The sequence below is a fragment of the Nestor notabilis genome, unplaced genomic scaffold (genome assembly GCF_000696875.1).
Source record: "Nestor notabilis isolate BGI_N333 unplaced genomic scaffold, ASM69687v1 scaffold9594, whole genome shotgun sequence".
NCBI classification, from domain to species: Eukaryota; Metazoa; Chordata; class Aves; order Psittaciformes; family Psittacidae; genus Nestor; species Nestor notabilis.
Genome location: NW_009926880.1, coordinates 24,971 through 36,867, shown reverse-complemented (window position 1 = coordinate 36,867; position 11,897 = coordinate 24,971). Strand labels below are relative to the sequence as shown.

General features: G+C 39.8%; 1 protein-coding gene across 1 annotated transcript in view; it reads left to right on the top strand.

Moving 5' to 3' along the window:
• Window positions 1–923: 923 nt before the first annotated feature.
• Window positions 924–11,897, top strand: part of CNOT11 (CCR4-NOT transcription complex, subunit 11) — a gene marked incomplete at its 5' end in the record, with an annotated part of 11,499 nt that continues 525 nt past the window's right edge. Inside the window, 5 exons of the mRNA XM_010013793.1 lie at window positions 924–1,088; window positions 4,112–4,264; window positions 5,215–5,417; window positions 6,179–6,381; window positions 9,283–9,379. Coding sequence (XP_010012095.1) covers window positions 924–1,088; window positions 4,112–4,264; window positions 5,215–5,417; window positions 6,179–6,381; window positions 9,283–9,379 — 821 coding nt within the window. The remainder of the gene's footprint in view (window positions 1,089–4,111; window positions 4,265–5,214; window positions 5,418–6,178; window positions 6,382–9,282; window positions 9,380–11,897) is intronic.

The window sequence follows — 11,897 nt, the reverse complement described above, 5'->3', positions numbered from 1 at the left end:
TCCTGCCCGGCGCTCGCTCTTCGCGTTTGGAAAACGTGGTGGGAATTCTACATGGCGAGCGTCTCTGGGCTCGGTGTCGGATAGACCGCTTGGTTGGGCCAAAACGCCCTTTCTCCGCTGGGGAGAAAGCTGTTACAAAACCCTGGACATAATATGAGGCATTTGGCAGCTTTAAAGCTGTGAAACAAATTTCTTAAAGAAATACGTGAGAGTATTTTCCTCACTTCAGTAAACGCAAGAGTGACAGCGATGGGTAGATCAGTTTCTAAATCAGATTGCATTTATAACTTGCATTGCAATGTCTGGTGATAGCTCAATAGCTCACTAGTTGTTTAAACTGGAAAGTGTGTAAAGAAACCACTGTGGCTGTCTTAGCATCACATGTTGTGTGTTGACATGCACAGTAGCAATCATAGAATGGTTTGGGTTGGAAAGGACCTTAAGATCATCTAGTTCCACCCCACTGCCATGGGCGGGACACCTCACACTACACCATGTCACTCTGTCCAACCTGGCCTTGAACACTACCAGGGATGGGGCAGCCACAGCTCCTCTGGGCAACCTGTGCCAGGGCCTCAGCACCCTCACAGGGAAGAATTTCTTCCTAATGTCTAATCTAAATCTCCCCTCTTTCAGTTTAAAGCCAATTTCTTGTCACTACATGCCGTTGTAAAAAGTCTCTCTCCAACTTTCTCATAGACATCGTTTAGGTAACCATCAGTATAATGCTGTATTTTACATCACTGTAGAAGCTGAGTAAATAATAGTTTCGTATGTACTCACAAAAGACTCTTCAGCTGCACTGATCTTGCCATAAGACACTAGTTTGTGGTTTAGTTTTGCTTGTTCTGCGTGAGGCATATTGAAACTATTAATGCTACTGCCTCAAAAATCAGGGATTGTTTTTCATTGTGTCTCCACAGGCTTCTTACCTCCTATAACTCCTCCAGAAAAATTCTTTCTTTCTCAGCTGATGTTGGCCCCCCCTAGAGAGCTGTTCAAGAAGACCCCTCGGCAGATTGCTTCAATGGATGTGGGGAACATGGCCCAGTCAGTGGATATAAGTGGGCTTCAGCTGGCCTTAGCAGGTAAGGAGGATTTGTAGCTGTGCTTCACTTGAGAATGGAAATGCTACTTCTCATGTGGCTGTGAGTTACCTGAGAAACAAACACTCTTGTCTATCCTAAATATGAAAAAGGCTCAACTATGCTTTAGGGTCTGCAAGCCTGTGTTCAAGAACATAGAGAAACTTCAAGTAGAGATCATGCCTTAACTGTTTTATCCTACTTCTCAAGCAGCTTTTTAAGCATGTGTGTCACTGCCTTAAATGCTTTGTAAGTATAGGAAGCCTTTCATCTAAAGTTTTGTGGGCGGGGATTTTGTGTGGCTTTTCATTTTTATCCCTTTTCACTCTTTGCAGTATTTCTAGTATGAGAGAACAAGCATAACTGTCATGCTGTCATGTACCAGTACTTCAGCTGTACCTGGCAAATTGGCTATTACAATTACATCTTCAGTTCTATAAAACAAAATCAGATCTTACAGCGTTAGCTTAAGAGTGCAAAGGTGGTCCCCTTTCACTGCACTGAAAAGAAAAGCAATGTGATGCTTATCCTTTGACAGGAGAAAAGGAGCAGGAACATGATTGTTGTGATCACATTAACTGGTGAGCCACATCTGGAGCTAAAACTGAAATAGAAAGTATTATTGGGAACAAGGAGCCAGTTTGAACACCAAAAACACTGGGGTTTTTTCCTAAGTACATGCAAATGGACCTTCTTGCTTGAAAACTGACCATCCTACTTCTGTATCTGTACGATGTGGTTTATTGCTCCAAGGTCAGGAGCTAACCAGGCTTTCTCCATCCTGCAGTTGTATCTTAGCATTGACACTTTTTCTGTAGAATCTGACAGTGACAGTGCTGTGATGTAGAAATGTGTACAAATGTCCCCTGGTGTCCTCCTTAGCTACTGTTTCCATACTGGGACATCTTTTGAAAAGTTAGATTGAATACCCTAACACACCGCCACAGGTGAGACAAACCCTTCTGGTTCCAATTCTGTTCATCCTGTTCATGTTTTCTGGAATACTTTGGTGAATTCAGATTTTGTCAAACTTCAGGTAACTTGTCATTTTTAGCATAAGGAATACGTGATGCCTTAAAGAAGCCTGGAGTTTTTTTAATTTGTTACTTGTTTTCCCTTTGGTGCTGTGTTTGTCTTCTGAACAGTTTGTTCTCATCAAAAATGAAACGTGTAAAGAAGCTGAAAACTGTAGTTGTATGGATGGGTACTCTAAGCCACGCATTTCGGTATGTCCTTTTTTGAAATAGAAGATACTGATGGCTTAAAATCCAGTACAAAGCCATTAATGGTGCTTTGCAAAATTAAGCCCTGTAAGATATGCTTGTATTATTACTTATATAATCCAGTAAACATGCACCATTAATTGCTTACGAGCAGTTGTAGGAGTTATGTAACAGAACACTTGGTGGGCCTTCAAAATGTTGGTCCCTGGGACAAATTCAGGGCTCTGTAGAACAGGACGGTTTTAGAATATACCTGCAAAATCAACCTCAGTAATTTATAAGGCATTATTTATTTTTCAATCAATGTATCTATCTCAATCCTTTTTTTGTAAAGGGAGGAAAAAAATACTTGGCTTTCTTCTGAGCTTGAACTTTGATGTATATAACTAAGGGCTCACTCAGGCTTCTAAAATCGGTGAATTGAAGGACTGTATGTTATACTTCTATATTTCTAATAAAGCATCATTAATCACTTGAGCTTATGAGGATACAAACAAATCAGTGACCAACTGATGGATTTAAGTTCTAGACTATAAATGAAAAGACCGAAAAAAGACACCCAATATTCCCCCTTCCCTTCCCTGTGGAACTTCATTTTTAAATCAACCCTTCTGTTCAGTAGCTAAATGAAGGTGCTTGAAACAGTTTATAAAGTAGAAGATGTTTTATAAAACAGCTCATTTGGACTTTGATTTTAAAATTGTTTTTTTGAAAATAACTGAAAAGTATGCTACTTGTTGCCTTTAAAAGAAAACTATACCTTGTTGTACTGAAATCATTGCATAAAGTAGGACAGAAAGCCAAAAAATAAATTGGCAATGGGTGGTGTTTTGTTTTGATGAATGCAGTTTCAGCATCTCTCATGGTTTTGGTTGGAGTCATATGAAATAGCTCAAATGCATAAGGAGCTGGGAAGGGTAGTGTGGTTGCATGAAAAGGAACAAGCACACTTTGATTAGAAGTGATAGGGACGGAGGAGCTTTTTTGACAAAACAATAGAAAACAGGAGCTCTCAAAATAGTACAGAGAATATAGAAGGTCAGCCATTAATTCTTTAGATACAGAAGGGTGATAGATTGTGACAGAACACCACCTAAATACCTGACAATGCGAGTATTGAGCCCCATAGTTTCTTTTTGGCCAATTTCTTCAAGTCTTTAGCTGTATATACTAAGCTAATATTATTTTGATGTAACTTGCTTACATTCTGTAATTTGGCCTTTAAAAGGACACTTTCAGCTCGTCTCAGCTTTGCTTTAAAGATGATATATGTAGAATCATACAACAGTTAAATTCCATTTTTCCCACACAAGCATTTACTGTAGCTTGACAGTGAACACAAAAGTAGCTTACGCAATGCCACTGAAATGCATTAGAGAACTCTGAATAGCTGACTTCAGGTCTAGTATGACCAGTTACAGAGTCTGAAAATGTATCTGTGTAGATATTTCTATTCCCCTCCTTGAGGAGAAGTGATTGCAAAACTAGATATAGCATGTGAACTGAATTCAGGAGTACCATGTGAGCCTACTAATGTGCTTTTAGATGCGGGTTACATCAGATAGTTACCTTTTCTAAAGCCAAGACTTTATTTCAGATTGATTTCTTCTTTATCTTTGCTGCATACCTCTGTCCTTCGTCAGCTGGCACTCTGAGTACTAGCTGCCTGACACAGTACTAAATTTCTTGTGGATCTTATCTGTGTTTTTTTTAAGCTAGCAGTTTGTTTCTCACTACTCTTAGTATTCCAGGCATTTCTGTTTCAATTTTACGCTTTAATATTATGGACGGGCTTTCTTTCAGAACGTCAGTCTGAGCTGCCAACACAGAGCAAAGCCAGCTTCCCCAGCATCCTCAGCGATCCTGACCCAGATTCTTCCAACTCCGGTTTTGACAGTTCTGTTGCCTCCCAGATCACAGAAGCCTTAGTGAGTGGACCAAAACCTCCTATAGAAAGTATGTGTATTTTCACATCTTTGGTTCTGTAACTCATAGAATCATAGAATGGTTTGGGTTGGAAAGGACCTTAAGATCATCTAGTTCCAACCCCCCTGCCATGGGCAGGGACACCTCCTGCTAGACCATGTCACCCAAGTCTCTGTCCAACCTACCCCTGAACATTGCCAGGGATGGGGCAGCCACAGCTTCTCTGGGCAACCCATTTCAGTGCCTTATCACCCTCACTGTAAAGAACTTCTTCCTTATATCTAACCTGAACTTCCCCTGTTTCAGTTTAAACCCATTACCCGTTGTCCTGCCACTCCAGTCCCTGTTAAAGAGTCCTTCCCCAGCAGCCTTACAGGCCTCCTTCAGATACTGGAAGGCTGCTAGGAGGTCTCCACGCAGCCTTCTCTCCTCCAAGCTGAACAGCCCCAAATTTCTTAGCCTGTCATGACATGCTATGTTACTATACTTCTCCAAATGAAATCTAATCAAATTCAGAAGTATGTTCAGGGCATGAACTGGGAATTCATCTGAATAAAACAGTGCAAAACTGTGTCAGGGTAGCTCCAGATCAGACTCCGTAGTGTTCACATTTCCAGACTTTTAAAAACCAGGAGCTTGTCTTCAAGCTGTTACTTGTGTCATCTGTTGGCTAAAACACTGGGTCTCATGCCCCTCAGATCTTAGTGCCCTAACACTAAGCTTTGCATTGACTGTTAACACCTTCCAAGATCCAGTTACTGTGGAAAGACCATAAAAACAGTAACTTAGTGATCTGAATCAAAAGGAAAAACAGGCCAATCACTAAAAATAACAAATAAATGTTTAGCTGGGAGGCAAATAACATTGTAATGCTCTTACAATGGCTTAAAGAAATGGCGGCTTTGGGGGTCTCCTTTTTGTGCTGATGTAAAACTGAATACCTGAAGCTTAAAAACCATTTCACATTGTTGCCGTTTTAGGTCACTTTCGCCCAGAGTTTATTCGACCACCACCTCCGCTCCATATATGTGAGGATGAATTGGCATGGTTAAATCCAATAGAGCCAGACCACACAATTCAGTGGGATAAGTCAATGTGTGTTAAGAACAGCACTGGAGTTGAGATAAAAAGAATTATGGCAAAAGCTTTTAAAAGCCCCTTGACTTCCCCACAGCAGACACAGGTAAGTATCATGCACTCTTCTGTCAAAAAGGATTTTCTAACAAGCCATCTATTAACTCACGTATTTTAGAAAACTTTAATCACTTTAATTGAACTGTGTTTCGATTCAGGAAGCTCCAAGGACTTTCAGATTGTAAAAACCCAAGAGTTTTGACTTGGGCTTGTATGAGTAAGGAAGAAATCTTTAAACTTTGTAGCACTGACTCGACTTAGTTACAGTTGATCAGTAAGCGACATCAGTATTATTCTGCATGGAAATAATCTTCCTATAACAAAGTTGTTTATGCTTCTGTGGACGCTTTTGATAAATAATTATTTCAGAAATGCCAACACAAAATTTATTTTCTTAAATTTGATAGTGTTACCCCTGATTTCAGTGGACTTTTTTGATAGTCAGTATGCTAGCACTACAAAATACTGTTTACTTGCAGAACTTTATCTGACAACAGTGAAATTGAAACACTTTCTGCTGGACAGGAAACTGAAGACAACTGAAAATTTGTATGGGTTTTTTCTTCCCTTCCTTGCCACCCACTGATGAAAGACTACTAAATCCTTTATTAAAGGTTTTATGGGCACAGTTGCCTTTCCATAGAAATTTTAAAAACATACTTCTAGTGTCTTTCAGTAGAGATGCCTGAATCTAAAGGGTTACCATTCTCCTGTAGCTCAGATGTATTATAGCAGTTTCTTCAAGCAGTAACGTGGATAGTTAATAAAAACTGATTTTTCTTTTCTTTCTCTTTCTTTTGTTCTTTACAGCTCCTTGGAGAACTGGAAAAGGACCCCAAGCTTGTTTACCATATTGGTCTCACTCCTGCCAAATTGCCCGACCTGGTTGAAAACAATCCTTTAGTAGCTATAGAAATGTTGCTGAAATTGATGCAGTCTAGTCAGATAACAGAGTATTTTTCTGTCTTGGTCAATATGGACATGTCCTTACATTCAATGGAAGTTGTAAATCGGTGAGTACTATCTCCAGTAGAAGGTTTCCTTAAGTATGTAAAAGAAATAACCATGAACAGTAGTTAAGTGCTTGTGAGGCTGGCCACAGGGCTGAATTTGGATATGTTCCAAAGACTACAGTAAATAATAGAATTGAAAAAATGACTAGTTAGATTACAGTGAAGGAAAAATAGTATCAAACTGTCATTCCCTTTTAATGTCTCTATGCTGTTGGTGGTGTTTAGTTTTTTTAATACTATTTTAATAGTAAGACTTAGTGTGCTCTGATCAGTCCTGCAGAGGAGGAAAGTGCTGTGGATTTATTGCTTTCTATGACTATTGGGCTGTCTGTTTTTTTGATAAATGCTTTACGTGCTTTTCATACAGTTCCTTACTGGTGGTGCCTGTAGTTAAAGAAAAAAAAACCCTTATTTTACTCTAGGCTAAGTTTGCAAAGTTAGCTGTGGGTTGGTAGTAAAGAATTGAACCTCTCGGACATCTGCAGTGCTAAGCTCAGAGAAAGCTGCCAGTTTTTTAGTTCCTTTTTACAGCAGTGCTATTTTAAAATACTGCTGTCATGTTAACAGCTTCCTATTTAGCAGTAGCAAAACTGCAACTTGACAGGGAAAAAAACCCACAATTTCCCAGCAGAAAGATGTGATGGTGGAGGCATAAATATTACATTTTAATTATTTGTAATTTATATAATTATTAAATATTATGGGTTCAAACTTAAACAGGGGAAGCTTAGATGAGATATAAGGAAGAAGTTCTTCACTGTGCAGGTGGTGAGGCACTGGAATGGGTTGCCCAAGGAAGTTGTGCATGCTCCATGAAGTGTTCAAGGCCAGATTGGATGGGGTTGGAGCAACCTGGTCTAGTAGAAGGTGTCCCTGCCCATGGCAGGGGGGTTGGAACTGGGTAATCTTAAGGTCCTTTCCAACCCTAACTATTCTATGATTATGTTTTGGTTGATTAAAATAAAAATATATATTTATTTATAACATACCGTATTTTACCATATTAAGTATGGTAAAAAGCACATTTCTTGCACAGGTGCTATGCCAGTTAATCTTTCAGTCCCTGCTCCAAGTATGGAGAGGTTTATTCAAAAATACCACTCTGTTACTCTTAATACTATCAAAGCGTTTCTACTTTGAAAAGAATGGGGAAATACATATTGTGTTGTGGATAACTTTAACTGGAGTTGATAATTACTAGAAAATCATTCTATCAAACTGATAACGTCCAGCTCAAAACAGTGTTTAAAATGGTTGTCACTTACGGGAGTCTCTCACTGGAATCTGTAATATCTAAACTTCCATTCAGACATCAAGTTCCTGGTTAATAGATAAATTTCACTAGCAAGTTCATACGCTATGTCCTAGGAAGGTGCAAATTTTGTTACTGACTCTACACATTCAGCGTGCTGTGGGGAATCCTCCACAACAAGTTAATGCCATGCAGCTTATCTGTTTAAACAAACTTGCATTCTTGATGCAGCTTAAGTGACAAAAGGTGCTGTTGTTGAACAGCCATCCTGCTTTATGTTCCTGCCCTGTCTTCATTGAGAATAACTTTTACATGTAGAGACAACCCATTTTCTTAACAGAATGCTAGTCCCTTCAGAGGGAAAACTTCAGACAGCTGTTCTCCACAAACTACACTTATTTTTTCCATTTCTTGGCAATCATTGAATGTGAATTACTGAATCAGCCTTGCTCAGCAGTCTCTTTGCAGCGGAGTTGAATGGCACCTTGAATATCATTTGAGGAAAGAAACATTGCTGAAATAAATCCGTCCCCACTGGTGCAGACTGACAACAGTTACTGCCCTGAAGTTGGGCTATTGATGACAACATGTGGCAGTAGTGGCAAGAAAAGAGCTCTTATCCCTGTCCAGGATAGCTACACCACCAGTTGGGCATGCAGGTTTTCCAATGGTATAGATACCATAGGAACAACTTTTCTCAAACTACAAAATGTCTGTCAGTGCAAACAGGTAGACACTGATTTCAAGGGATATAAGACAAAAACTTGAAACTGAAATGTCTAAAACATGCAGTTTTCCCTGTTGTCCCCCTTTCGCTACTAGAGATAGGATTGGTTTAGAGCTGTTTTAAGTTCTGTTGTAACGTTATGGCAGATCTACATTTAGTGTATGGTTATCTTGAGAGCTGTGTTGCTTTTTCAATTAAGAAACAGTGTCGGCTCAAATACTTCAGTAGCTGGTATTGTTGTTATAGCTGGTATAGTTGTGCTTTGCTGCTAACCCTTAAAAACACACTAATACCATTCCTTGTTACAGTAGTTCTCCAGTTCTTCTGTAGTAAGATGCTTTTTATTGTGCATCATTAATCACTACTTAAGATTTCCATCTAGTCAGGATCTCTTATTGGAGCTGTGTAGATATTCATGTTGTTTCACTTCCTAGGGCTAAAATTTGGATCTGAAGGAACTAAGGAAGCTAATTTTTGGCCATAGTAAGGAAACAACTGGAATAATTCCTTTAAGGAAGGAGTTGAGCATTTAAATCCAGTTCTTGGAATTCAAATACAAATAAGCAACATTGTACTGCAGTGCTTACTGCAGAATAATTTTGGTACTCAAGACAAGTTGGGGGCTTCACTGTAAATTGGACACTGGCATCATTGACTCATTTGTGTAATACATAGCAAATGTTTGTAGGTGTGTCAGATATACTAGAAACCAATCAATCTAACTTCGCTTCTATATTGTGTTAGAGTTTTAAAAAAGGTTTGGACTCTTAATGAAGAAATGTGTTTGTGGAAGCTGTCGGAAATCAACTCTCTATGACATGCCTGGGAATAAACTAATAGCACAGGTCTAACTCATCTGTTTTGCAGTGGAATCACTAGATTTATGGTTTCATAAACTACTGGATATTTTCTATTTGAACAGGCTTACGACTGCAGTTGATCTCCCGCCTGAATTTATTCATCTTTATATCTCCAATTGTATCTCCACCTGTGAACAGATTAAAGACAAATACATGCAGGTGAGTACTTTAATAATTTGGTTAGGAAAAATGGTCCTTGTTGTGTAATATGTGCTGAGATTTTACAAGGCTGATAGCATCAAGTTATTCTGTCTTGCTGCTTTTTTATTTCAAAGGCACCTTCTTTTTTTTTCCTAACACACTATGCAGTTCTTTTAAGAGATGTTTCTTCACCTCTTTACAAGAGTTGACAAAGGAATTACAGTTCCCTGTTTTTCAGTAGACATAATAGAGTTCTCCCTGGCAAATCTGCAGCTTATGTCACTTGGGTCCTTGCATGCTAAAGGTTTATGTCACTCAGTGTGCCTTTTCACCCTCAGTATTAGTTGTTTACCTTCTGCTCAGGTTTAAGCTTCAGGATTCTGTCTTTACAAGTGTGCCTACCACTTCCAGACCTTTGAGGTGATGTTACAAAACTTACATGGAAGTCTTGCCCTTCAGTCGTAACCTACAGCAGCTTTCAGATCTCCTCAAAGATGTAAACCCTTTTGCTTTCTGTCTTCCTAACACCATACTCTTTGCTTGTGAAGCCTGTCATACTTCCTCAGTATCAGCATGCAAGTTGTAGCCATTTCAAGGATCTCTACCCCTTGTGGAGGTTTCCACACCTTTGGCATACAAACTTGACTGCTTGCTGTGCGATGTACTTCCTTCTATCCTAAACTGCTCTGTTGGTTTCACCAGGTGCCTAGTAGAACTCTTTTTCTTGGATACCTCATTGGTGAAAAACAGTTCCAGGTTCAGTTTATCCAAAGCTTTGTGAATCTGGACCAAGTCCTGCCTCAGCTTTTTTCTCTCAATACTGAAGGGCTGCAACTTCTTTAGTCTCTTGCATCAAAGCAGCTGTTCCTTTCCCTTCAGTTTTTTTGGTGTATTTCTCTAGTGCCTTCTCTAGCTCTTACTATATCCTTAAGCTGCAAAGATACAAATTGCATGCAGTACGCACGATATGGCTGCAGCATGGTTTTAGATAGCAGGAAAAAAACTCTGTATCTTGTTCTCTGTACCCTTCCAGATGATGACTAACCATTTATTATCTTTTGGTGGCTGCTGATGCTTCGCTGCTTTGGGACTCAGACAGAAACGCATGGGTGGCTTGATCTGTGACCTGCTGAATAGCTGTGCTATTTGCATTTGGTAGCAGAACAGGAAAATAGCAGCAGACCTGAGCTGCAGCTGAGAGTATGTCCAGAGTGGGACACTGCTCAAAAGGGCTGCTGAGAGCATATAGCAGCTGTGCTTCAGGCACACAGGGGACAAAAAAGAACAGAGAGTCAAGGAGCACGTAGTGATCACCAAGTAGCATGCAAAGCTTGTGAGATCTAACATTTGTTAATACTGTGTTTGAGGCCCCACAGCAACCAAGGCACAAGATGTTGGAAAAGCATGGTATAAAACCACTCCTATTGGAAGTGAAAGAGGCCCAATCCTCAGAGGATGGGAGTCAGCCGCTATCTGGCGTTTGTACTTTTGTTCTGAGTTTCACATTCCCGAATTAATAAAAGTTACTCTTGCAACTAATTTGTGCTGCAGAGAAAACGTGATGCCTTTTGATTGCAGTGAGGAAATAACTTGTTTGGTTTCTGAATTCTCTTGGAATGGGTAGCAAGTTCTGCAGTAGTAAGCACAGTTCCTGTAAAAATTGTTGATGGCTATTTAGACACCAAAAATAAATCTAAAATGCTTTGGACATTTAATCTGTCAAGTCCCCTCAGTTCTGTCTGATGAACCTTGTTCATGTTGATTTTAGAGAAAGGTTTAGCTTCAGCTCTTTCTCCCAGTGTGCAGTATGAGACTGCTTTAACAATAAAGATCTGCTTTTGTCCTTGAGGAGGAGAAATGTGCTCCATATAAAGTGCAAGTTAATGACTGGATCTGTATATGACAAATCATAGGTGCCAGTTCCTAGATCTCCACTTCCCAATTCCCAGTGTACTCTTCCAGGTGTTGACCTAAGCAGTGCTTAGGAAAGAACACCACTTTGGGGGTCCGTTTTTCTCTGTATCAGGCTGGAAATGAACCATGAGCTGAGGCCTGTTCTTGGATTAGGTGTCCCTGGTACTGTCTTTCTTTCAAAGATGGAGCAAGAGAGTCATGTGTTAATTTAGCAATACAGCACTTCCCGTAAAGCAAGTTTGGGATCAGTTCTCTTGCTGTCACTTCCCCTCTGGAGTGCCTTAGTCAGGAGGTGACTGGGGAATTTTGAGATGGGAAGCTCATTGATTTTCCTCTATGGTATTACTGTAGAGAGTAAGACAAAGAAAGACCCTAGAGATGACATAATCTTAAGCTATGATCCCTTCTCTCTGACTTTATTCAGAGATTACTTAATAAAGAAATTAAGTGCAGAGGTAGATCTGGTGCTTCATTTGTGCATGAGATTAATCTTGATAAAGCTGCTGCATCCAGAAGCACAGTACTATGAAGTAGAGGAGTCCATTTTTAAATGCAGTAGTAGTATGGGACATGGACGAGTAGAGGCAGCACCTATAAAGCTTGGGAACGAGACTCCTGCTGA